General features: G+C 39.7%; 1 protein-coding gene across 4 annotated transcripts in view; it reads right to left on the minus strand.

The window, feature by feature from the left end:
• Nucleotides 1–24,729, minus strand: part of DNA2 (DNA replication helicase/nuclease 2) — a 56,537-nt gene that overhangs the window by 8,067 nt on the left and 23,741 nt on the right. The window contains exons 7-15 of one of the 4 annotated variants that reach the window (XM_044239643.1): nt 21,846–21,963; nt 20,354–20,519; nt 17,672–17,866; nt 15,221–15,451; nt 10,700–10,816; nt 10,510–10,619; nt 9,056–9,165; nt 7,889–7,993; nt 81–274 (exon numbers count right to left, since the gene is read on the minus strand). In XM_044239643.1, the coding sequence (XP_044095578.1) occupies nt 81–274; nt 7,889–7,993; nt 9,056–9,165; nt 10,510–10,619; nt 10,700–10,816; nt 15,221–15,451; nt 17,672–17,866; nt 20,354–20,519; nt 21,846–21,963 (1,346 nt within the window). Of the gene's footprint in view, nt 1–80; nt 275–7,888; nt 8,114–9,055; nt 9,166–10,509; nt 10,620–10,699; nt 10,817–15,220; nt 15,452–17,671; nt 17,867–20,353; nt 20,520–21,845; nt 21,964–24,729 lie in introns of all 4 variants that reach the window. The other 3 variants (XM_044239642.1, XM_044239645.1, XM_044239644.1) reach the window with 3 other exon arrangements.

Genomic DNA, 24,729 nt, shown 5'->3' on the forward strand with positions numbered 1-24,729 from the left:
CAGATTCAGGCTTATCAGAGTCCAGACACTGTCCCAGAAGAAGAATCTAATTTAAAATTAAAACCTCAGTGTCCACTTACCTTGCTTCACGGTTTAGCACCAGGGGAGGGAGTTGCTGATGATCGCCCACCAACACAAATCTCCGAGAAAAAAAGAGTGGCCCTAGACAGACTGGTTGGCTAATTTGAGAGGCTTCATCCACAATACAAAAATCAAAGGTTTTACGAGAAAATATTGGATGGTTTATTCCCATACATGTTGTTGCAACTATACGCTAAAAACAAAGAAAGAAAATAGATGGGTTATGTAACATATCCAAGAAGCATAACTTGTTTTTCCCATATTTTGATTTACTTATTGATTTTTTTTAAAGATTTTATTTTTAAGTAATCTCTTCACCCAATGTGGGATTTGAACTCCGCTCCAAGATCAAGAGTTGCATGCTCTACCAATTGAGGGAGCCAGGTACCCCACCATTTTTTAAATTTAAGGTTCAAAAAGATTTTTGTCCCAAACAACAGGAATCCACCAATATTATTTAATTCTGAAACATTTGTAGTATGCAAAAAAAAAAAAAAAATTAACTTTTTACTGCAAATTTAAAAACAAGGGGCACCTGGGTGGCTCAGTCATTAAGCGTCTGGCTTCTGCTCAGGTCATGATTCCGGGGTCCTGGAATCGAGCCTCACATTGGGCTCCCTGCTCAGCAGGAAGCCTGCTTCTCCCTCTCCCATTCCCTCTGCTTGTGTTCCCTCTCTCATAAATAAAATCTTTAAAAAATAATAATAATAAAGAAAGAAAGAAAAATCAAGTAAATTTTCTGGACACTCTGACATTACTCAAATTTGGATATTTCCAAGTGGAAATCTGAAACACTCAAGAGGTAGTAAGTTAATTATTTTTTTTAAGTTTTTATTTATTTAAGTAATCTCTACACCCAGTGTGGGGCTCAAACCCATGACCCTGAGATCAAGAGTCAAAATAATTTTTTTAATTTTTTTTTTAAAGATTTGATTTCCTTGAGAGAGAGCGAGAGAGAGTACAGGGGATGAGGGTGGAGCCCAATGCAGGGCTCAATCTCAAAACCCGAGGATCATGACCCAAGCCAAAAGCAGCCGCTTAACAGACTAAGCCAGCCAAGCACCTCCAATAATTTTTTTTAAATATCAACAGGACTTCACTTCTGGTAAACTGGAGTGCTTTTCCTCACTCCTCCCACAAAGTACAACTAAAAACTCTAAACATTATATATAAAACAAACATAAGGACTCTGAAAAGTGGAGAAAAGGTAGACCATCTAGGGACCTTGGGACCTGAGGAACAGTAGTTTGTTTCCTCGGTTTTCTTTGGTCCTCCCTCATCTGTCTCAACTTTGGAGCTGAAGAATTTAACCCAGGAATTTGTCTCCTGATGGGCACAGACAAAAAAAAACAAAAAACAAACAAACAAACAAAAATCCAACTCAAAAAAAGCCAAAGGAAGAGAAAAGAGAAAGCCTAGCAGACAGAAAACTTGTATACAATAGCCACTCAATAATAGCCACTCTACCCTAACCAAAGGCCACAAAAAACACGATAGTCTTATGCCCCACTGATGCAGGCAAAGGAACTCCAAGGTCCTACTGGGGCAGTAACAGAGCTGGGGCAAGAAGGCAGCCAGGACTTTAATCCCTGCTGAGTGATAATAAGGCCCCATCTCACAATGTCAGCGGAGACCATATGGGGAACCCAGACTTCTACCCCTATCCATCAGTAATGAGGAGCCCCTACTGCTTTATGTTAAGAGGCCAAATGGGAACTCCACCTGGCAGTAATGAAGTGACGTACTCTCTTGCCCTATCAGAGTAGAATCGGAGAAAGCCAGCTAAAACAGAAGTCTTAAATAACATAATGCAATATGTTCAGGTTCGTCATAAAATATACATAGCCAGGGGCACATGGGTGGCTCAATCGGTAGTGTCGAACTCTAGATCTCACTTCAGGTCTTGATCTCAGGGTTCTGAATTCAAGCCCCACACTGGGCACGGAGCCTACTTAAAAAAAAAAAAAAAGGGGGTGGCTCAGTTGGTTAAGCCTCTGTCTTTGGCTCAGATCATGATCCCAGGGTCCTGGATCAAGTCCCCCATCAGGATTCCTGCTCAGAAGGGAGCCTGCTTCTCCCTCTACCCCTCTCCTCTGCTTGGGCTCTCTCTCTCAAATAAATAAACAAAATCTTAAAAAAAGAAGGAGAGAGAGAGAGAGAAAGAAAGGAAGGAAGAAAAGAAAGAAACTATTACATAAAAAAACAAAAACAAGGGGATCCTAGGGGGTTTAGTCAGTTAAGCATCTGCCTTCAGCTCAGGTCAGGATTCCAGGATCCTGGGATCAAGCTCCATGCTTAGTGGGGAGCCTGCCTCTCCCTCTTCCCTTGCTTGTGCGCTCTCTCTCTCTCTCTGTCAAATAAATAAATAAATAAAATCTTTCAAAAAATACATTAAAAATAAAAAAATACCCAGGAAAATCTCATACTGAATGAAAAAAAGGTACTCAAAAGATGCCAACCACAAGGATATCAGAGATGTTAGAATTGTATGACAAAGATTTTATTTTTTTAAGTTTATTTTTATTTGTTTTTAGTAAACTTTACACCCTATGTGGCACCCAAACTCATGACCCCAAGATCAAAAGTGTATGACAAAGATTTTAAAGCAGCCATGATAAAAATGTTTCATTGAGGAACTACAAACGTACTGAATCAAATAAAAAATAGAAAGTCTCAACAAAGAAATAGAGCACAAAAGAAAAAGCAAATGGAAATTTTAGAACTGAAAACATAATAACCGAAACTTTAAAATCATGGAATATACTCAACAGCAGAGGACAGGGCAAAGATGCAGTGAACTGAGACACAGGAAAAAAGAAATTATACAGGCTGAATAACAGAAAGAAAATAGCCTGAAGAAAAATACATGAATAGAGCCTGACAGATCTGTGGAATAATCAAAAGATCAAACATTTCTGTCTTCAAAGTCCTAGAAGAAGAAAAAAAAAAAAAAAAGAGGGAAAAGCTGAAACAGTACTAGAAGCAATCATGGCTGAAAACATCCCAAGCTTGGCAAAAGATACTAAATATACAGATTCAATAAGCGGAGAAAACTTCAAACATGATTTTTTTAAAAAAAGAAAAAAACATTATGAGACACACAGTAATTAAAATTCTAAAAACTAAAAGAAAAATGTCGGAGGGGTGCCTGAGTGGCTCAGTTGGTGAAGCATCTGCCTCTGGCTCAGGTTACAATCTCAGATCCTGGGATTGAGTCCCAGCTCAGGCTCCATGCTCAGGGATTCCCTCTCCCTCTGCCCCTCCTACTTGGGTGTGCTCTCTCTCTCTCCCTTTCTAAAGTAAATAAATCTTTTTTTTTTTTTTTAAGATTTTACTTATTTATTTGACAGACAGAGATCACAAGTAGGCAGAGAGGCAGGCAGAGAGAGAGGAGGAAGCAGCCTCCCTGCTGAGCAGAGAGCCCGATGCAGGGCTCGATCCCAGGACCCTGAGATTATGACCTGAGCCGAAGGCAGCGGCTTAACCCACTGAGCCACCCAGGCGCCCCTAAAGTAAATAAATCTTTAAAAAAAAAGAAGAAGAAGAAGAAGAAGTTTGGAAAGCAGCCCAAGAAAATAATACCTTGCTTTAGGGGAAAAAACATTCTAATTCAAATGTCCCCACATTTCTCTTAGAAATCACAGAAGCCTTATAGAAGGGGCAGAATTTTTTTCCAGTACCAAAAGAAAAGAATTATTTATCCAGAATCCTATAACTAACAAAACAATATATCAGAAACGAAGGAGAAATTGAGGCATTCCCACAATGAAGGAAAACTAAGGGAATTTGGTCTTAGTTGACCTACTATCCTGAAAGAATGGATAAAGGAAGATCTTTAAACAGAAAGGAAATGATAAAAGAACAGAAATTTGGAAAATCAGGAGGGAAGAACATAGTAAACAAATATATGGATGGATAAAATACGTTTTTCATTTCCTACAAATTATATTTGATGGTTGAAGCAAAAATTAGAACACAGTCTGACATAGTCTTTGTAGGAAAAAAGACAATCATAAACAGAAGAAGAAAGGGACATAAATGGAGTTAAGCTCTCTAACTTCACAAGCACTAGTAAAATGACAAAATCAACAGACTACGTGTGCGTGTGTGTCTGATGTAATACACAAAGCAACAGACCAACCACTAAAAGCTATTCAAAGTGATCACACAAAAATACTATAGAGAAATCAAAACGGAATAAAAACTGTTCAAGTAAACCATAAGGCAGGAAAAAGAAAACAATCAATAAAAAGAGGGGCACTTGGCTGCCTCAGCCAGTAGAACATGTTAACTCTTGATCTCAGGGTCATGAGCTTTAGCCCCACATTGAGTGTGATTATAAAAACAAAATAAACAACAACAATAAAAACCATAGGAACATAAAACAAAAAACAAAATGGCAGACTTAAGACCTAACATGTATCAGTGTTTATGATGAAGTAAACAGTTTATATATGTGCCTATACTTTCAAAGACAGGAATTAGGGATGCCTGGGTGGCTCAGTTGTTAAACCTATGCCTTCAGCTCAGGTCATTATCTCAGGGTGCTGAAATCAAACCCCATATTCGGCTCCATGCTCAGTGGGAGGCCTGCTTCTTCCCCTCCCACTCCCCCTGCTTGTGTTCCCTCTCACTGTCTCTCTGTCACATAAATAAAATCTTAAAAAAAAAAAAAAAAAGACAGGAATCAAAATAATTAAAAAACAGATTGGCAGGGGCACCTGGGTGGCTCAGATGTTTGGGCATCTGCCTTCGGCTCGGGTCATGATCCCCAGGTCCTGGGACTGAGTCCTACATCGGGCTCCCTGCTCAGTGGGGAGCATGCTTCTACCTCTGCCTCTCTCTCTCTCTCATGAATGAATAAATAAAATCTTAAAAAAAAAAAAAAAGATTGGCAGAGTAGATAACATTATTTAGCTATATACTTTATACAAGAAAGTCACTTCAAATTTAATGATAGAAGGCATGTTAAAAATTGAAGGATGAAGGATCACACATAGATTTTCTTGCGGAATAATCCTTCTATCGTAGGAATAAATCCCACTTGTTCACAGTGTACAAATCTTTTAATGTCCTGCTAAATTTGATCTGTGAATACACTGTTGAGAATGTCTGTATCAGTCAAATATAACCAATAGGTTTTTTTTTTTTTAAGGATTTATTTATTTGACAGACAGAGATCACAAGTAGGCAGAGAGGCAGGCAGAGAGAGGGAAGCAGGCTCCCTGCTGAGCAGAGAGCCCGATGCGGGGCTCAATCCTATGATCCCAGAATCATGACCTAAGCTGAAGGCAGAGGCTTTAACCCACTGAGCCACCCAGGTGCCCAGTAGGTTTTTGGGTTTTGTTTTTTTTTTTTAAAGATTTTATTTATTTATTTGATAGACAGAAATCACAAGTAGGCAGAGAGGCAGGCAGAGAGAGAGAGAGAGAGGAGGAAGCAGGCTCTCACTGAGCAGAGAGCCCGATGCGGGGCTCGATCCCAGGACCCTGAGATCATGACCTGCGCTGAAAGCAGAGGCTTAACCCTCTGAGCCACCCAGGCGCCCCTGGGGTTTTTTAAAATATTTATTTATTTATTTATTTATTTATTTTAAGATTTTTATTTATTTGACAGAGACATAGCGAAAGAGGGAACATAAGCAGGGGAAGCTACAGAGAGAGAGGGAGAAGCAGGCTTCCCATCGAGCAGGGAGCCAGATATGGTGCTCGATCCCAGGACTTTGGGATCATGACCTGAGCCAAAGGCAGAGGCTGTAACTCACTGAGCCACCCAGGTGCCCCAATAAGTTTAATTTTTAAGAAGTTAATCAGATATACATTTTAGGCACTTCAAAATTTTTCTTTTTTCTTTTTTTTTGAGATTTTATTCATTTATTTGACAGAAAAAGCATGGGGAGCAGCAGATGGAGAGGGAGAAGCAGGCTCCTGGCTGAGCAGGGACCCAGATGTAGGGTTTGATCCCAGGACCCCAGGACCATAACCTGAGCCAAAGGCAGACCCCTAACCGAATGAGCCACCCACCCAGGTGCCCTTCAAAATTTTTCAATAACTGGTATAGATATTAGAAAAAGGAATAGAAGGAACAGCCCATTAAATTTATTTTATTTATTTTAGATGATTTTTTTCAAAGACAAAACTATCAGTTAAAACTTCCCAGGGTGGGCAGTGCCTTGCTGACTCAGTCAGTAGAGGAAGTAACTCTTGATTGTGGGAGTCACAGTTCAAGTCCTATGTTGGATGTAGAGATTACTTAAAAATAAAAAATTTTTAAAAGATTTTCTTTATTTATTTGAGAGAGAGAGAGCACAAGCAGGTGGAGAGGCAGAGGGAGAGAGAGAAGCAGACTCCCTGATGAGCAAAAGGATGCTGGGATCATCACCTGAGCTGAAGGGCCACCCAGGTGCCCCAAAAATAAAATCTTTTTTTTTTTTTTTAAGATTTGATTTATATATTTGACAGAGAGAGACACAGCAATATAGGGAACAGAAGCAGGAGGAGTGGGAGAGAGAGAAGCAGGCTTCCTGCCAAGCAGGGAGCCTAATGCGGGGCTTAATCCCAGGACCCTGGGATCATGACATGAGCCGAAGGTAGACACTTAATGACTGAGCCACCCAGATGCCCTCCAAAATAAAATCTTTAAAAAATAAAAACTTACCCCCAAAATACAGACATTAAATAGTAAAATAAAAACTAGGCTCTATATCAAAAGTCTCTAAGTCTAGAAAAATCTATCATTAGACTGTTCATGTACCGTTGTTTGGAATTCAAACAGGCTAAATAATCCTAATTATTTGTTAATTTTTAGTAAATTATTTACTACTAATAAATAATTTTTAGTAGTTTTCTAGGTGTTATATTATAATATAAGAATACATGTTTGTCCTGCTCTGGGTTCCTGACACAGAGATCCTAAAACCCTTGGAATTTCCTGAGTGTTAAAGGAGAGAGGAATATCTCTTGTTATTCATAATAAGCCCCTTTCAACCATACCTGCATTATGCTAATTAGAGGATGGGAGTTGGATGCCAGAGGAACCAATCTAGAGATTAAAGGGTTAGAATTTTTCAACCCCATCCCCAACCCCACCCCTCTACTGAGGGAAGGGTAGAGGGTCTAGGAATTGAGCTAATCACCTAACACCAATTATTTAATCAATCAAGCCTACATGATGGAATCTCCATAAACACCCCCACACAAAGGGGTTCAGAGAGCTTATGGGTTGGTGAACACGTCATGGTGCTGGAAGGGTGTTTCATCTGGAGAGGGTATAGGAGCTCTAGATCCCTTTCCGCATTCCTAACCCTATGCATCTCTTCCATTTGACTGTTCCTGAATTGCATCCTATGAATACATCCAGTAATTTCGTCAGTAAAGCACTTACTTGAATTCTGTAAGCCATTCTAGCAAGTTATCCAACCCTAGGATGGGATCATGGGAACCCTGATGTATGGCTGTTAGCTCAGATGCACAGGAAGCCCAGACTTAACAACTGGGAACTGAAGTGGGTGGTGCAATCCTATTAAGGGGTTGAGCACTAAGCTGCAGAATCAGCACTACCTCCACTAGCTAGTGTCAGAAGTGCTGTGAGTGGAGAGAAACAAGCATTTTCCATAACTAGGATAGTTTAAACTAGGAGATGGAGCCCTGAATAATAAACCAGAATCCTTATTTCAGTTCAAAAGCAAAGAGCAAACTATAAATTAATAAAACTGGTCAATGTGACTGAATTTCCCAGAATGTGGTTTCTCCACTCAGTCTGGCTACAAAAATTTCTGCTGGTGTTATTATGCAATAACTGTACTTACGTGGCTGTTGTAGAGTTCTTCCAGAAGAGGTAAGGATTTAATGGACTTGGATCTGCAAATTTCCTCCTCTGTGAATTTCTGGATGTCTGGATGTACCTTCTGAGCCTGACCCAAACGCAAAAATCCTATTTTAAACTTCACTAACTTCAGAAGAATATTGTCAACAGCAGAATGTGTATAGCTGGTCAACAAAACACTAAAACCACAAGCATAGAGAATTCTTACCTAATAATGAATAAAAGAAAGGAAAATAACATTACTTTAAATTCCAAATAATTTTCAACATGCTTCAAATACAATTTTCAAATACATTTTTCAACATTTTTCAATTTCAACATGTTTCAAATACAATCAGAAAACTTAACAGGAAGCGTATCTTAGAGCTGAGCCAAGTTAAGTATTTAAAAAAATTAAAAAGTCAAAATGTTTGATGGCATTATCTTGTTAATTAATGATATATTAATACCATATTATTAATGATAATAAAATTAGGTATATTTTATTATTTATTATTAATAAAATTGAGTACAAAGTACAAACTTTGAATAGTGCCTGGCACACAGTATCAATCAACAAATATTTGTTGCCATCATTATGATTATTCTAAGATTAGCACAGAAATCTACTGACATGGAAAAACAAATCCCAGAAAAATCTATTTCAACCACCTCTGTATAATTTATCAATTTTTTAAGGCAAAGAAAACACAATGAAACACATGCTACCAACCAAAAGATATCTCAGATAATCCTAAACGCAAAAAACCTACAATATGATTACAATTTTTTGTGACTTAGCTTTTATATTTCTCTTGTCATTCAATTTTTTTAAAGATTTTATTTATTTATTTGACATAGAGAGAGTTCACACGTAGGCAGAGAGGCAGGCGGGGGTGGGTGGGGGTAGGAGTGGTGGGGAGGAAGCAGGCTCCCGGCTGAGCAGAGAGCCTGATGCGGGGCTCGATCCCAGAACCCCACGATCATGACCTGAGCCAAAGGCAGAGGCTTAACCCACTGAGCCACGCAGGCAACCCTCTCATGTCATTCTTAAAGGTTAATTTGAATTAAAGCCTTTTGATTTAAAATTCAGCCCTTTTGATAGAAAACATCACATTCTCCAAACTGAGAAGCTGATTTAAATAGTTTCTAAGCAGAAGAATAACCTTACAAGAGTACATATTGTAGTTGTTTTTCCTGTTCCAGGCATACCCACGATGAGTGTGTAGTCTTTTGAAAGAAGTACCTTTTTCATTGCTTGCCTCTGAGGTTTATTCAAACCTACATTTAAATTTAAAAATAAGAGGAAAAAGAATGTTGGATTTCAATGAGCAAATTAACTGTAAGAAAAGCAGCCTCTCTACCAGACACATGAAAAAATGTTCATCATCACTAGCCATCAGGGAGATTCAAATTAAAACCACATTGAGATACCACCTTACACCAGTTAGAATGGCCAAAATTAGCAAGACAGGAAACAACATGTGTTGGAAAGGATGTGGAGAAAGGGGAACCCTCTTACACTGTTGGTGGGAATGCAAGTTCGTGTAGCCACTTTGGAAAACAGTGTGGAGAATCCTCAAGAAATTAAAAATAGAGGGACGCCTGGGTGGCTCAGTTGGTTGGGCGGCTGCCTTCGGCTCGGGTCATGATCCCAGCGTCCTGGGATCGAGTCCCACATCGGGCTCCTTGCTCAGCAGGGAGCCTGCTTCTCCCTCTGACTCTGCCTGCCACTCTGTCTGCCTGTGCTCGCTCTCACTCTCTCTCTCTGATGAATAAATAAAATCTTTAAAAAAAAAAAAAAAGAAATTAAAAATAGAGCTTTCTTATGACCCTGCAATTGCACTACTTGGTATTTACCCCAAAGATACAGATGTAGTGAAAAGAAGGGCCATCTGTACACCAATGTTTATAGCAGCAATGGCCACAGTCACCAAACTGTGGAAAGAACCAAGATGCCCTTCAACGGACGAATGGATAAGGAAGATGTGGTCCATATACACTATGGAGTATTATACCTTCATCAGAAAGGATGAATACCCAACTTTTGTAGCAACATGGACTGGAAGAGATTATGCTGAGTGAAATGAGTCAAGCAGAGAGAGTCAATTATCATATGGTTTCACTTATTTGTGGAGCATAACAAATAGCATGGAGGACAAGGGGCGTTAGAGAGGAGTAGGGAATTTGGGTAAATTGGAAGGGGAGGCGAACCATGAGAGACTATGGACTCTGAAAAACAGTCTGAGGGTTTCGAAGGGGCGGGGGGTGGGAGGTTGGGGGAACCAGGTGGTGGGTATTAGAGAGGGTACAGATTGCATGGAGCACTGGGTGTGGTGCAAAAACAATGAATACTGTTACGCTGAAAAGAAATAAAAAATTTAAAAAAAGAAAGAAAGAAAGAAAGAAAAGCAGCCTCTCTTCAAGTCTGTTTTTCAATATGTCTTTTTAAAGTAAGAAAATGTCATGGCGATATTAATGCCTATAGGTAAACTACTTCCCAAGAAAATCTGTCTAAAAATTATAAGTTTATTAAATTACAAAAATGCTAGGCTATAATAGACACTGAATTATATATACAACCAAGAACAATAAATGGAAGCAGACATGTTGATTATCACATACCTTTTAGAATGCAGGCAACGGTATCTTTTGCATCATATGGAAGAACAGAACTGAGGTAGGATGTAAACTGAGGTTCACGAAAGTCAATGATCAAATCTCTAAGTTTTTGGCTGAAAAGAAAAAAAAAGTGTTTTTAGTAATATTCCTTAAGAAAGATGGGTAAATTTCAGATTCACTCATTGTTACAAACCTGACACAAGTATTCTCCATCAATTTAGAAAGATTTCCTAAGGGGGTGTCTATATCACAAGTTTTTTCTTCCTGGTCCAATCTGAACAAAGTTGATTCTGGGAGTATTGACAAGTTCCTAAAATAGCAAACAGATTTACATGAATGTTCTTCATTTAACATAGTCAGTTGGTCTGTATAAGAAATACATTGCTGGGGCGCCTGGGTGGCTCAGTGGGTTAAGCCGCTGCCTTCGGCTCAGGTCATGATCTCAGGGTCCTGGGATCGAGTCCCACATCAGGCTCTCTGCTCAGCAGGGAGCCTGCTTCCTCCTCTCTCTCTCTGCCTGCCTCTCTGCCTACTTGTGATCTCTCTCTGTCAAATAAATAAATAAAATCTTTAAAAAAAAAAAAGAAATACATTGCTATAGGATGCCTGAGTGGCTATTGGTTAAGCCTCTGCCTTTGGCAGAGGTCATGACCCCAGGGTCCTGGGATCAAGTGCCGCACTGGGTTCCTTGCTCAGCAGAAATTCTGCTTCTCCCTCTGCCTACCAATCCCCCTTGTTTGTATTCTCAATTTCTCTCTCTCTCTCTCTCTCTCTCTCTGACTAATAATAAAATCTTAAAAAAGGATGGAAGGAAAGAAGGAAGGGATGGAGGAAGGGAAGGAGGGAGGAAGGAAGGAATATATTACTGTTTGCTGAAAGAGTAAATGAGCCAGAATAGCTATTAAAATGGCTATTGGGGCACCTGGGTGGCTCAGTGGGTTTAGCCTCTGCCTTCAGCTCAGGTCATGACCTCAGGGTTCTGGGATTGAGCCCCACATCGGGCTCCCTGCTTGGTGGGGAGTCTGCTTCTCCCTCTCTCTCTGCCTGCCTACTTGTGATCTCTGTCAAATAAATAAAATCTTAAAAAAAAAAAAAAAAAAGAATGGTGCACTGGCTGGAAAGGGGAGAAAAGTGGGGTTCAAGACACTAAGGTCAAATCAATTCATCAGGAACCTACAACACATGCTGACAATTCACTAGGCCTAGCTTTGCAATCTAGCCTGGACTCACCACACTGAGAAGGATCCTGAGCACAGGACCCCTCTCTCCTCCAGCCTGGAGCACAGGTCTCTTTCCTAATGCCTTCTCCCGCTCCTCTTCCAACTCCTAAAACCCCGGGGTTCCCTAGAGTCCCTCCCCTGGTCCTCTATACTGTTCTTTCTTGTCATTTTCCCCTCATGTAGCTCTAAATGCCAAATCTACATCTTGAGGCCTGACCTCACATTCTTCTTCTGCCTGGCTGCTCACCTGAGCTTTAGGTTTGGATATCCGGCAGGCAGCAAGAATTTTCCACTTGGTCAAAACCCAGGCTATGAAAACTCAATACATTCAAAACTGAACAAAATCTTTACTCCCGCTGAACCTGATCCTTATTATGTGGCTCTGATTCCGGTCAACAGCACGTGCCTCTACACCATGCCTTGTCCTTCCTTCTCCCTTCCCCTCACCCTCTCCCCAACCTCCATATCCAATCAGCATCCAAATGTTAGCCAATTTTACTTTCCAAATACTTCTCAAAATCACTCCATGCTCTCTGCCAAAGCTACCTTGCCCTCAATCACCTGGGCCTCGGCCACTACAAGTTTCTGGTTTCCATGCTTTCAGATTCATCTCTATTAATTAACTGTTCTTCACAATGCAACCACAGAGAAATGCAAATCCAATTAAACTCTTTAATACATCTGAATAGTCACAACTTAACATGTTATGTAAGATCTTCTATGAAGTCACCTCCCCAGTCACACTCCTCTTCATCTTTTACATTCCTGCACTTTGCTGAACGTACTGTCACACTTCATGTCGTTATGCACCACGTTCCTCTGTCCAGCACACTCTTCTCACACTGCTACACCAGGCAATTAATCCACCAGGTGAAGATCCAGAATGACCTCTTTCAAAAGCTTTCCCTGAGCCTTCTAAAATTAGGTTCAATGCCTCTCATCTGTGTTCTCTTCAATTGAAACACTTGTCATATTAGACTAGAAATGTTTATTTGTTTACCCCCAAGATTATAAACTCCTCAACATTTTGCAAAGCAGGATACTCACTAAATAAATAACTGCAAGTGACTGCCAGAAATCCTAAGAGACAAAAGAAGTACTGTGCCTCATACTCCCATATCATGAAACCCAGTCCGCAGCTGGTTGTAGCTAAACTAGAATTACTGACTGGCAGAGGACAAGCCCAGACACATCCAGGGCAGTCACACACCCAGAAGTCACTGCATCCCAATTCCTGATCTCCATCCATTAAGATACGGGAGGCCTGGCCTGCACTTCATGCAAGGAAGGCTGGGAGGGCAGGAAGAGGGGAATGTAGACATTAGTGAGCATGGAGAGCAGTCTCAACCACAAATGTTCATACCAACTATTCTATTTACTTAATTTTTCTTTAAATAAACTTTTTCTTTAAATTTTTCTTTAAATAAACTCACTTTGTTTTAACAGAGATAAATATACTTTATTTATAAATATACTTTATTTTCCAACTACAAATAGGAAAAAAATGGTTTTTTAGAAAAAGATTTTATTTTTAAGTAACCTGTACAGTCAACATGGGGCTCAAATCCATAACCCAGAGATCAAGAGTTGTATGCTTGACTGAGCGAGCCAGGCACCCCAAAATGGTTCTTTTTAGGAGGAGAAAATGAAATGGTGAGTGCCCAGAGTGCTACAAGGAAGCTTCATGGCTAACTGGGGATCTAGCCTGCCTGACATTCATGTGGTGATGAGAACTAGGTAAGATCATGTCCACATTAGCATCATGAAACAGAATACACCAACCAAACCTTAGCAGTTTGGTAGTTCCTCAAAATGCTAAACTCAATTTCACCAGTAGGCATCTACAAAGGAGAGTAAAAATATATTTACATAGGGACGCTTGTGGGGTCTCAGATGGTTAAGAGTCCGACTCTTGATTTCAGCTCAATCCACGATCTCAGGGTCCTAGGACTGAGCCCCATATTGGGCTCTGTGCTCAGGGGGAGTCTGCTTCTCTCTCTCCCTCTCCCCCTCGCCTCACTTATACTCCCTCACTCCAAAATAAATAAATCGCTAAAAATACATATATATTCATGTAAAAATTTTTATGTGAATATTTACAGCAACACTAGCCTTAACACCCGAAAAGTAGAAACAATTCAAATGTCCATCAGCTGGTGAATGGATGAGCAAAATGTGGCCTATCCACATAATGGAATCTTACTCAGTCATAAAGAAAGAAGGTACCGGGGCACCTGGTGGCTCAGTTGTTAAGCATCTGCCTTTGGCTCAAATCATGATCCCAGGGTCGTGGAATCGAGCCCCGAATCAGGTTCCCTGCTCATCAGGGAGTCTGCTTCTTCCTCTCCCACTCCCCCAGCTTGTGGTCCTTCTCTCGCTGTCTCTCATCACATAAGTAATTGAAATCGCTTTTTTAAAAAAAGAAGAGGGGCGCCTGGGTGGCTCAGTGGGTTAAAGCCTCTGCCTTCAGCTCGGGTTATGATCCCAGCATCCTTGGATCTCGAGCCCACATCGGGCTCTCTGCTCAGCTGGGAGCCCGCTTCCCTTCTCTCTCTGCCTGCCTCTCTGCCTACTTATGATATCTGTCTGTCAAATAAATAAATACAATCCTTAAAAAAAAGAAAAGAGGGGCGCCTGGGTGGCTCAGTGGGTTAAGCCTCTGCCTTCGGCTCAGGTCATGATCCCAGGGCTCTGGGATCAAGCCTTGCATCAGGCTCTCTGCTCAGCAGGGAGCCTGCTTCCTCCTCTCTCTCTCTGCCTGCCTCGCTGCCTACTTGTGATCTCTGCTGTCAAATAAATAAATAAATAAATCTTTTTAAAAATAAATGAATGAATGAATAAATAAAAGAAGAAAAAAAGAAAAGAAATAAGGTAATGATAAATGCCAAAACAAAGATGAACTTCAGAAACATTATGCTAAGTAAAAGAAGCTAGGCAAACAAAACAAAACAAATCCCAAAACCCTATGATTCTATTTCAATGAAATATCCAGAAGAGGGCACCTGGGTAGCTCAGTCAGTTAAGTATCTGCCATCAGCTTGGGTCATGATCCCAGGACCCTGGGATCAAGTCCTGTATCAGGCTCCTTGCTCAATGGGGAGCCTGCTTCTTCCTCTCCCTCTGGTCTTCCCCCTGCTCCTTCTCTCTGTCACTCTCTCTCTCTCAAATTAAAAAAAACAAAACAGTATGCTAGGTAAAGAAAAGCCAGTCACAGAAGTTCATATATGATCCCATTTCTATGAAATGTTCAGAACAGGCATACCTACAGAGACAGAAAAGAAACTGTTGATTGCCTAGAGTAGGGGGAATGAATACCAAAGGGTACAAGTGTTCTTTTTTGGGGTGATGAAAATATTCTAAAAGTGATTTTGGTGATGGCTGCACACTATAATATACTAGAAACCATGAATAATGGTTTAAATGAATAAACTGTGAATAGGATGCAATTTACATATCCATAAAGCTGCCACCCCACCAAAGGAACATTTCATTACCTGTCTAATAAGCAGGTTACTGATGTCACATTAATATCCTTCACATATCCCCTAGATAAAGCAAACAGTGTTCTCTCTTCTCCACTTAAAATAATTCTATCACCTGCCATTAGATTTGTGACAGGCATGTCACCATTTTTACGTCGAAAATTATGTAAATATTGTCCATCACAAACTGTTTTCACACATTCTGTTCTAATCAGGTTTCCAATGCAGTTACCACTCTCCTCCCTATGAAACAGAAAGAAAGAGAGAAAGCTTCCATTTACATCATATATATAAATACTATATAAGCATTTTTCCACAATTTACTTGTTCATCTGGCCCCTGGAAGCCATAATGCTGACTCATTCATTTTTATATTTTCCACAATCTACATTCAAGTGTTAGAAATGCTGAGCTAGGGACGCCTGGGTGGCTCAGTTGGTTGAGCAGCTGCCTTCGGCTCGGGTCATGATCCCAGCGTCCTGGGATCGAGTCCCGCATCAGGCTCCTTGCTCCTCGGGGAGCCTGCTTCTCCCTCTGACTCTGCCTGCCACTCTGTCTGCCTGTGCTTGCTCTCGCTCTCTCTCTCTGACAAATAAATAAATAAAATCTTTAAAAAAAAAAAGAAAAGAAAAGAAAAGAAATGCTGAGCTAACATTCTATTAATTTGAAAATAATCTCTCATCAAAAGACCTCTAGATGAGTGCTAGGTAGCTCATCCCTTCTTGCAGCCACATGCTGGGATCGCTGAACAACATATGTTTCAGTACTCTGAACTCTGAATGATGTCCCTACTTCCTATCCTGATACGCGTAACAATGAGGAAGATAAATGGTAATACTTTCCCTGAACTTGATGTTCTTTAGTATTTACAAGAGGAATTATAATCAGTTATTAAAATAATAATAAGCAAACTGATAATTCCACAGCTTCCAAGAAGCAAGTTTTAAGCATTTACAATTTCTCAGGCACAACTGTTAAATTACAGCTTCAGAAGCTTGTTGATATGTACACTTGACATATTCACTGTGCTGACATGGTCTATCAAAAACAACTTAATCCACTGTAATGATTCCTTGTGTTAAAACTTACTGTTAAGAAAATAATGATCCAATTATTTCTAAAGTCACATTAAAATCGATATTCATTCTAAAAGTTATAAATAAGTAGATCAAAAACAATGGAATACTACATAAAGAAAAATACTATGCAAAAATACACAGAATTACTTCTTTATAAACAACTTGTAAAAAAACAGATTTCTACAGGAAACAAACTGAAGGCTGCTAGAGGGGAGGGTACAGAGTGATGGGATAACTGGGTGATGAGCATTAAGGCAGGCACTATAACTGGGTGTTGTAGACAATGACTCACTAAACTCTACCCCTGAAACTAAAAATTAAAAAAAATTTAAAAAATTTTTTATAATAAAAAATAGATCTCGGGCACCTGGGTGGCTCAGTGGGTTAAGCCACTGCCTTCGGCTCGGGTCATGATCTCAGGGTGCTGGAAATCAAGCCCCACATCAGGTTCTCTGCTCAGCGGGGAGCCTGCTTACCCTCCCCCCTCTCTGCCTGCCTCTCTGCCTGCTTGTGATCTCTGTCAAATTAATAAATAAAATCTTAAAAAAAAAAAAAAAAGAAAATTTGAATCTGTATCAAAACTTACTGAAAATATAAACTTTTTAAAGACTAGTATTTAAATATTAAGTAAAATGTCATTAATTTGTACACTACTATTATGTTAAAATTTACTTTATATTAAACTTTATGCTTTTTTCACTGATGAAAAAGGAGGAAAACTTTTTAATTTTTAATTTTTATTTTTTAAGATTTTTTATTTATTTGACAGAGAGGAAGAGAGATCACAAGTAGGCAGAGAGGCAGGCAGAGAGAGAAGAAGGAAAGTAGGCTCCCGCTGAGCAGAGAGCCCAAGGTGGGGCTCAATCCCAGGACCCCAAGATCATGACCTGCGCTGAAGACAGAGGCTTAACCCACTGAGCCACCCAAGCACCCCAAAAGGACTAAGAATTTTCAAAACTAGATTTCTCAAGGGGTACCTGGGTGGCTCAGTCATTAGGCATCTGCCTTCGGCTCAGGTCATGATCCCAGGGTCCTGGGATCGAGCCCTGCATCGGGTTCCCTGCTCAGTGGGGAACCTGCTTCTCCCTCTCCCACTCCTTCTGCTTGTGTTGCCTCTCTCACTGTGTCTCTATCAAAAATATAAATAAAATCTTTAAAAAAAAAAAAAAAAGAGAGATTTCTCAAGACATATTTAACCTACTGAAAATAATAGTTCTCTACTTAGAAACAATTCCTTGACAACCATCTAAAGTTGGCATGAATATATGAAATTGCACAGCCCTAACATGATATCATGTATCCTGTATTTTTCATGAATTCCGAATACCATCCCATTAGGTAATCCAAATTACTGAAGTTTTACTGTATTAGATAGACCACTTACAATTCTGAAGCAGGCATTAACCAAATATGTTGGTGATTCTTTTTATTATCCTTTGACTGTGACTCCAGGGTTAACATTAGACACCAAAGACTGAAATACTCTAAGTGTGTAAGCTTTAGATGTTGGGTTTCTTCTTCTATTTTGGGCAGCATGCCAATTGGGACTGAACTGTCATCCATCTGTTGTTCCACTGCTCTAAAGAGAGATGTACATAAAACATTTTACTGGCTGGCTATAAAAATGAGGTTATTTCTAAAATAAGCAACATATATGATGTAACTTATAACCACAGGTCCTAATTTTCTTTAAAGTCTTTTCAACATTTTATAAGCCAAATGGCTTTTTACAAAGCAAAATGCTTAAGAAACCCAGTATAGTATTATTTTGCCCTTAAGGACTACAACCTAATACCTACTTAAGTTTGGTATACTCTAATTTTCATTACTATAATAGTATCAAATCTCGGCTTTTTGTACAACTGCATTTCTCAAAATCACAATTTGTGTACATCCAGCTCTATAACATTAGAAAGTCAACACAAAAAACATGGAGAACTGGGGCGCCTGGGTGGCTGTCACTAGGCATCTGCCTTCAGCTCAGGTCAGGATCCCAGGGTCCTGGGATTGAGCCCTACATCAGGCTCCCTGCTCAGCGGGAGATCTGCTTCTCCCTCTCTCACTCCCCCTGCTTGTGTTCCCTCTCTCACTGTCTCTCTCTCTGTCCAACAGATAAATATTTTTTTATAAAGATTTTTATTTATTTATTTGACAGAAGTAGGCAGAGAGGCAGGCAGAGAGAGAGAGGAGGAAGCAGGCTCCCCGCTGAGCAGAGAGCCCGATGCAGGGCGTGATCCCAGGACCCTGAGATCATGACCTGAGCCGAAGGCAGAGGCTTTAACCCACTGAGCCACCCAGGTGCCCCCAGATAAATTTTTTTTTAAAAAATAGAGAGGGGCACCTGGGTGGCTCAGTGGGTTAAAGCCTTTACCTTCGGCTCAGGTCATGATCCCAGGGTTCTGGGATCGAGCCCCGCATCGGGCTCTCTGCTCAGCGTGGAGCCTGCTTCCCTCTCTCTGCCTGCCTCTCTGCCTACTTTGATCTCTGTCTGTCAAATACATAAATAAAATCTTAAAAAAAAAAAAAAGTCTTAAAAAATGGAGAATTATATGGAGTATCAATTGTGCTTAATATTAACTTCTGAATTTTTATATAAAAACAATTATAAGATAGCATACAAAACATAGAGAATAAGACTTTCAAAAAAATGTGCTTGTGCTATAGGCCCAAACTTCCCAAAGCTCATTGTCCTCTGCATTAAGAAATCATTTATTTGATATAATACTTTGAAAAATCCTTTATGGGAATTTTTAGGCTGAATTGGAAATTTTGGTCTTGATTTGAACTTGTTTCCTACTCTGTATTTACATCTAACTACTTTTTTGTGTCTTTCAAAACTTTCACTGGCTGATGAAGGTATAAATACAAATGACTGGTCTTAAGACAGCTTACAAACTTCCCATAGGTAGAAAAATAGACATATAGGCACCTGGCTGGCTCAGTCAGTGGAGCATTCAACTCTTGATCTTGGGATTGTAAGTTAGGGTCCCATGTTGGGTGTAGAGATCACTTAAAAAAAAAAAGTCTTGGGGCACCTGGGCGGCTCAGTCAGTTAAGCATCTGTCTTTAGTTCAGGTCATGATCACAGGGCTCCTGGATCGAGACCAGTGTTGGGCTCCCTGCTCAGCAAGGAGTCTGTTTCTCCTTCTCCCTCTGCCACTACCCCAGCTCATGTTCTCCCCACCCTGTGTCAAATAAATAAGTAAAATAATGGGGAAAAAATTTTTATATTTAAAATTCCTGGGGCGCCTGGGTGGCTCAGTCATTAAGCACCTGCCTTCAGCTGAGGTCATGATCCCAGGGGCCCTAATTGAGCCCCACATTTGGCTCCCTATTTAGTGGGAAGTCTGCTTCTTCCTCTAACCCTCCCTCCTCTCATGCTCTCACTCTCTTTCTCAAATAAATAAAATCTTTAAAAACATTTTAAAAAGCCATATAACATCAAAATTTCCTGGGGGACCTGGGTGGCTCAGTCAGTTAAGCATCTGTCTTCGGCCCAGGTCATGATCCTGGGATCCCAGTGTCCTGGGATCAGTCCCGCATCAGGCTCCCTGCTCAGCGGGGAGTCTGCTATTCCCTCTGCCTGCTGCTCCCCCAGTTTGTGCTCCTCTCTCTGACAAATTAAAGAAAAAAAATTCTAAGTTTTTTTTGAGTTATCTCTACACTCTACATGGGGTTCAAACTTAAAATCCTGAGATCAAAACACATGCTCCCCTAATGAACCTACCAGATCCCCCTTCTTAACAGAAGATTACCCTTTCTTAACCAGATTCCATTAAGTCCTAAAAGTATTTCATTTCCCCAGAAACTATCTGCAGCAAGATTAAAATAACCACTTTTGAAAGAAGTTTAAAAAGCATTCTATTATTCCCCAAGGAAATAGGCTGGTTACAAAATATGAACTGTGGTTTGTTTTTTTCTATTCCTTTCATTTTAGAAATACTACCCATGAAGAAATATCACTAAAATGAAATCATCAGTTACAGACCAGACAACAAAGTTAAATCATGTTGAGCTAAGTAAATACTTAACTGGAATTAATACTTTGGGAAGAAAATGTTTTTACCTGCTATAAAGAGCACAGTTGCCAATTTGTGAACAATATTTGCAAGTTTGCTGGTCCTCAATTATTTGTGGTAAAGGAGCAAGCTTTGTCTTCTCCTTTTCAATAGCAGATTTACTAATACGGTGAAACAAAGAGAATGCCATCTGGTTTCTTAGCCTTAATAATTCTATGGAACAAAAAGGTAGGTGTGTGTTTAAGAATTAAGTTTATTTATATATCTTTCTCTTGTAAAACTTTCAGATTTAAAAACATAAAATGAACGTTCTTATTTCCCATTACACTAGAATAACTGTTAACATTTTGGTGTATATTAAAAAAAATTTTTGGTATATATTTGCTTAAATTTTTGTTCACTTTGTAAGTTCTTTTTTTTATTATTAACATATAATGTATTATTTGTTTCAGGGATACAGAAATGTGATTCATCAGTCTTACATAATTAACAGCGCTAACCACAACACATACCCTCCCCAGTGTCCATAATCCAGTCACCCTATCCCTCCCCCACATCACTCCAGCAACCCTGTTTGTTTCCTAAGGTTAAAAGTCTCTTATGGTTTGTGTCCCTCTCTGGTTTCATCTTGTTTCATGTTTTCCTCTCTTCCCCTATGATCCTCTGCCTTGTTTCTTAAATTGTGCATATGAATGAGATCATATGATAATTATCTTTCTAATTGACTTATTTCACTTAGCATAATACCCAGGTTGATGCAAATTTTTTGATGGCTGCAGAGTATTCCATTGTATATACAGATCACATCTTCTTTATCCATTCATGTGCTCTTTTCATAGTTTGGCTATTGTGGACATTACTGCTATAAACATCGGGGTGCATGTGCCCCTTTGGGTCATTTCATAAGTTCTTTTAAACAGTCATATATATATATATCTCATAACTAGTAAATATTGTGAAGTTGATTTTTTAGCTAAATGGTAAGGATAAATACAGCTATCCAGAGTGTCTCAACAACACAGTAAGTTTAAATAAATTTTGTATAATAAAAATTTGTATAATAAAAATAAAACCTTTCAAAAAAGATTAAGGTTGTTTTCAAATATACAGTATATTGTTAAAATTCCTTTTTAGGGGCACCTGGGTGGCTCAGTGGGTTAAGCCGCTGCCTTTGGCTCAGGTCATAATCTCAGGGTCCTGGGATCGAGTCCCACGTCGGGCTCTCTGCTCAGCAGGGAGCCTGCTTCCTCCTCTCTCTCTGCCTGCCTCTCTGCCTACTTGTGATCTCTCTCTGTCAAATAAATAAATAAAATCTTTAAAAAAAAAAAATTCCTTTTTAAAAAATACTACAACTAAAAATAAATAAATAAGAAAGCAAGCAAATAAATAAATAAAACCACAATTATATATTATAACCTGTATTAGGCCTAGCAAGTACAGTGAATGATTTTTCAGGTATATATACAGATGACCAAAGGTTAAAGGAAAAAAAGAAACAAACAACAGCCAGAGAAGTAACTGGAGAGAGAACAACTCAACCTCTTTTATCAAGATGGTTGGCAGGCACAGGGTACATGTGGCCAGTCTTGAGGTAAAGGAGCAGGCCGGCCTCTGGATCAGCTCTCCTCTCTTGGCTCAACAGTGTGTACAGAACAAGCTGTGAAAACATTGTACATTTTGTCAAATAAAAGTTTACCTTTCATATGTCCATGCCTGTTTAGCAATCAACACATACTGTAACTTTAAAATCAAAGGGTCAGGGCACCTGGGTGCCTCAGCAAGTTGAGCAACCAACTATGGGTTCAACTCAGGTCATGATCTCGTGGCTCGTGGGATCCAGCCTCACAAACAGCTCCTTGCTCAGCAGATATTCTGCTTGATTCTCTCCTGAGGTGGCTGGGTGGCTCAGTTGTTAAGTGACTGCCTTCAGCTCAGGTCATGATCCTGGGGTCCTGGGATCGAGTCTGGCATCGGGCTCCCTGCTCAGCGGGAAGCCTGCTTCTCCCTCTCCCACTCCCCCTGCCTGTGTTCCCTCTCTTGCTGTGTCTCTCTTCATCAAATAAATAAATAAAATCTTAAAAAAAAAAAAAAAAGATCCTCTCCCTCTGCAACCTCCACTGCATGCACACATGCACACACATATTCATTTTTATTCTAAAAATGAATAAATAAATCTTTAAAAATAAATTAAAAAATCAAAAGGTCCATTAAACTATTTCCATTTTGAAAATAACATTAGGCAAATTAATAAAGATAACACAATAATTCAATGTCAAATATTGAACTTCTAAACACAAACACTTGTCTGTGCTTCCAGTTGTACACAATAAAGAAAAACATAGAGGGATGCTTGGGTGGCTCAGTCAGTCAAGTGCCTGCCTTTGGCCCAGGTCTTAATCCCAGGGTCCTAGTATTGAGCCCCACGTCAGGCTCCCTCCTCAGTGGGGAGTCTGCTAATCCCTCTCTCTCTGCCCCTTCCCTGCTTGTGTTCTTTCTGTCATTCTCTCTCTCTCAAATAAGTAAATGAAATATTTTTTAAAAAATACATAGAATTGGGGCGCCTCAGTGGCTCAGGTCATGATCCCAGGGTCCTGGGATGGAGCCCTGCATCGTCAAGCTCTCTGCTCAGCGAGGAGCTTGCTTCCTCCTCTCTCACTCTCTGCCTCTCTGGCTACTTATCATCTCTCTGTCAAATAAATAAACAAAATCTTTAAAAAAAAAATGGAATTTTTCTTAGACAGTAAATATTAAGGTTTCCAATAAATTAGAGAGGGAAATTAGCCAAATTATATTTTACATTCTGAAGTTAACAGTCTTCTTTTTTTTTTTTTTAAAGATTTTATTTATTTATTTGACAGAGAGAGATTACAAGTAGGCAGAGAGGCAGGCAGAGAGAGAGAGAGGAGGAAGCAGGCTCCCTGCTGAGCAGAGAGCCCGATGCGGGACTCGATCCCAGGACCCTGAGATCATGACCTGAGCTGAAGGCAGCGGCTTAACCCACTGAGCCACCCAGGCGCCCTGAAGTTAACAGTCTTTAGACACTACTTTCCCTGTTTAAAATAAATGAACTGTTTAAAATAAATAAATAAATTTCCCTGTTTAAAATAAATAAGTAAGTAAATAAAATAAGTGAATTAAACACTAAAATGCATATTATTTATGTCATAGTTACTAGGACAACTAAATGAGACTAACTCTACAAAGCTCACTGTTTTTTGCACAGCATGAATCATTATTAGCTGCTTTAAATTTATGCGGTACTCTCCAAAGAAACCATCTCAGACAAGTTAGAAACATTTGGTTTACAATTCATGAAACCACCTTAGCAATAAGAGCAAGTCATTTAGTCATACACAACCTGCAAAGAAGCTAGTATGTTTTCCAGGACAAGATTAAAATGTTGAATGATTTATGGGTTTGTTTATTTTTTAGTAGGTTCCACACCCAGCCTGAAGCCCAGTGTGGAACTAGAACTCTCATCCATGAGATCAAGACCTGAGCTGAGATCAAGAGTTGGAAACTTGGGAGGCATGGGTGGCTCAGCTGTTAAGCATCTGCCTTCAGCTCAGGTCATGATCCCAGTGTCCTGATGCACCCCTCGCCCAGTGCCCCAGCTCATGTTGTCTCGCTCTCCCAAATAAATAATACATAAATCATGAAATTCCAAAACACCAAGACCAGTCATTATAATTAACATACCTAGGTAGGAGGAAAGAAAGATTTATGTTAATTACTTTAAGTCACTATAAATAATATAAATTTCAGATAATTTTGAAGGACAACAAAAGATTGTTATGTTTACCAAAGAGAAGAAAAGATTAATAAGAACTTGAATTTAACATAATGGTAATAAGACATGGTTCTATATTTCATTTTTTAAATTTATTTATTTTTAAAAAGATTTTATTTATTTATTTGACAGACAAAGATCACAAGTAGGCAGAGAGGCAGGCAGAGAGCGAGGAGGAAGCAGGTTCCCTGCTGAGAAGAGAGCCCAATGCGGGGGCTCGATCCCAGGACCCTGGGATCATGACCTGAGCAGAAGGCAGAGGCTTTAAACCCACTGAGCCACCCAGGCGACCCTATATTTCATCAAATAAATAAATACTTTTTAGATAATAATCATTAAAATCAGATTAAGAGACAAAAATAAAAGAATGGATTTAGTCTGATTTTTGTGTGTGTGTTTTTTTAAGATTTTATTTATTTATTTGACAGAGAGACACAGCGAGAGAGGGAACATAAGCAGGGAGAGTGAGAGAGGGAGAAGCAGGCTACCCTCTGAGCAGAAAGCCTGATGCAGGGCTCAATCCCAGGAACCTGGGATCATGACCTGAACCAAAGGCAGGTGCTTAAGGACTGAACCACCCAGGCACCCTAGACTGATGTTTTCTAAGAGTATCCTATGTTAGATGTTACATGA

Source organism: Neovison vison, chromosome 2, assembly GCF_020171115.1.
Source record: "Neovison vison isolate M4711 chromosome 2, ASM_NN_V1, whole genome shotgun sequence".
In the NCBI taxonomy this organism is placed as follows: domain Eukaryota; kingdom Metazoa; phylum Chordata; class Mammalia; order Carnivora; family Mustelidae; genus Neogale; species Neogale vison.